The sequence below is a fragment of the Palaemon carinicauda genome, chromosome 26, assembly GCF_036898095.1.
Source record: "Palaemon carinicauda isolate YSFRI2023 chromosome 26, ASM3689809v2, whole genome shotgun sequence".
In the NCBI taxonomy this organism is placed as follows: Eukaryota; Metazoa; Arthropoda; class Malacostraca; order Decapoda; family Palaemonidae; genus Palaemon; species Palaemon carinicauda.
The window spans coordinates 72,573,339-72,575,250 of record NC_090750.1 but is presented as its reverse complement, the minus strand read 5'-3'; the positions used below and the strand labels follow the sequence as shown (position 1 = coordinate 72,575,250).

Sequence of the window (1,912 nt, the reverse complement as noted above, 5' to 3'; positions counted from 1 at the left end):
ATGGCGCCAAGGTGTGGCCTTTGGCCTGAGGAAAACTGACGACCAGCTCGCCAATGGGGCTCCATAGGAAGGAACAAAGTTTCATTTTAAGTTTTTAAAGGAATGCTCATTCTTAGTATGTTGAAATTTATTTTGTAAATATATAAAAGGAATTATTTGTAATAAAGGTTTGTAATTATTTTTCTGTTTCATTAACCACAGAAATTTGATTTTTGTGCCCAATTGACTCTATTAACTATGTATTTAATTGCGAACTTGATAACGCAATAATTTAAACTTGGGTATCTTATTGTGATGATATCAAACAAAAATTCTTATTTGAAAAATATACAAATACAGGCATCCACATTCACCTTTTTTTTTTCTTTTTCATAAAAGCACATCGTAACTGAAAGAATTAACGCTTATTTTACGAAAATTTTAAGATATTTTCATAATGTTTCCTTGAAGAAGAATTAGTTACTGAAAATCGTTAATGGTTATTTTAATTGCTCACCGATGACTGTTCGTGGATGTAAGAGGATTTAGAACTGGTGGATCTAATTGACGATGAAGACGCTTGATGATATCCAGGCCATGTTGTCAAGCAAGGGGGCCGGGGAGACCCATCGCTGCCAAAGAGCAATTGAAGAGGAAATCAGTTGTTGCTTTTTGTAGTAAAAGTCAAATGAAAAGGGTCAGCGAGATGAAAAAAAAAAAAAAAAAGTGGGAAGGGAAGTAAAGTTAAAGGCTAAAAAGTGGGTGTAGATCGGTTAAACTGAGATTACGAAGATTTCCTAAACTGTTTTTAACATTTTATTTTCGTTCTCGCTTCCCTCAAAATATCAGATTAAAAGTTTTTTTGATTTAAAAAAAAAAATTGGACATTTCTGTTGTAAATACGTTTTAACCATTTATCGTCCCTGTCTCAGTTATACACTTATGTATATGTATGTAAACTTTATATATATATATATATATATATATATATATATATATGTATGTATATGTATATATAGATATATATATATATATATATATATATATATATATATATATACATATATATATATATATATATATATATATATATATATATATACACAGTATATATATATATATATATATATATATATATATATATATATATATATATATATGCATTCAAATACGTGCATAAACAGTTTTACACACACACACACACACACACATATATATATATATATATATATATATATATATATATATATATATATATATATATATACATATATATATATAAATATATATATATATGTGTGTGTGTGTTTGTATGTGTGTGTTTGTGCGCGTGTGCATGCATATGTATACATACACATTCATACACACATATATAACTATATATGTGTGTATGTTGGTTTGTATGCATACCTATATAGATATATTTTCTATGTAAATATATATATGTGTGTATACATACATACATACATACATACCACCCCCACCACACACGTATAAAGAATTGCATTCACAGAGTATAACTTAATGAGGCAGACCACGTAATTTCAGAAAGGAAGTAGCAAACATTCTTTAGCTAGAATTCAAGTGATGAAACTAATATCATGCAGATGTGACAAGTAAGTCGGCTAGATAACCAAATAGATTAAAATCTTAAAATTGGTGTGAGCTATCTCCTTCCTAATCTTTTGCCATCTTCAAATAGTTGGTTGGCCAAGGTACCAGCCACCCGTTGAGGTACTGCAGCTAAAGAGTTATTGCGTTCTTTGATTGACCAGACAGTAGCACATTGGATCCCTCTCTCTGGTTACGGCTCATTACATCTTTGCTGACACACAGAGAATAGTTGGTGCTATTATAGTATGCTATCTACCGCCGATTTTGCTATCTACCACCCGTTCGGTTCAGGAAGGAAACAAGTTTTTTTCACTTTAGT

The 1,912-nt window shown here is 30.0% G+C and overlaps 1 protein-coding gene across 1 annotated transcript in view; it reads left to right on the top strand.

The window, feature by feature from the left end:
• Positions 1-67, top strand: part of LOC137619986 (rho-associated protein kinase 2-like) — a 1,176-nt gene extending 1,109 nt beyond the window's left edge. The window contains exon 1 of the mRNA XM_068350267.1: positions 1-67. This exon is cut by the window's left edge and continues 1,109 nt beyond it. Within this exon, the coding sequence (XP_068206368.1) occupies positions 1-67 (67 nt within the window).
• The last annotated feature ends 1,845 nt before the right edge of the window (positions 68-1,912 follow it).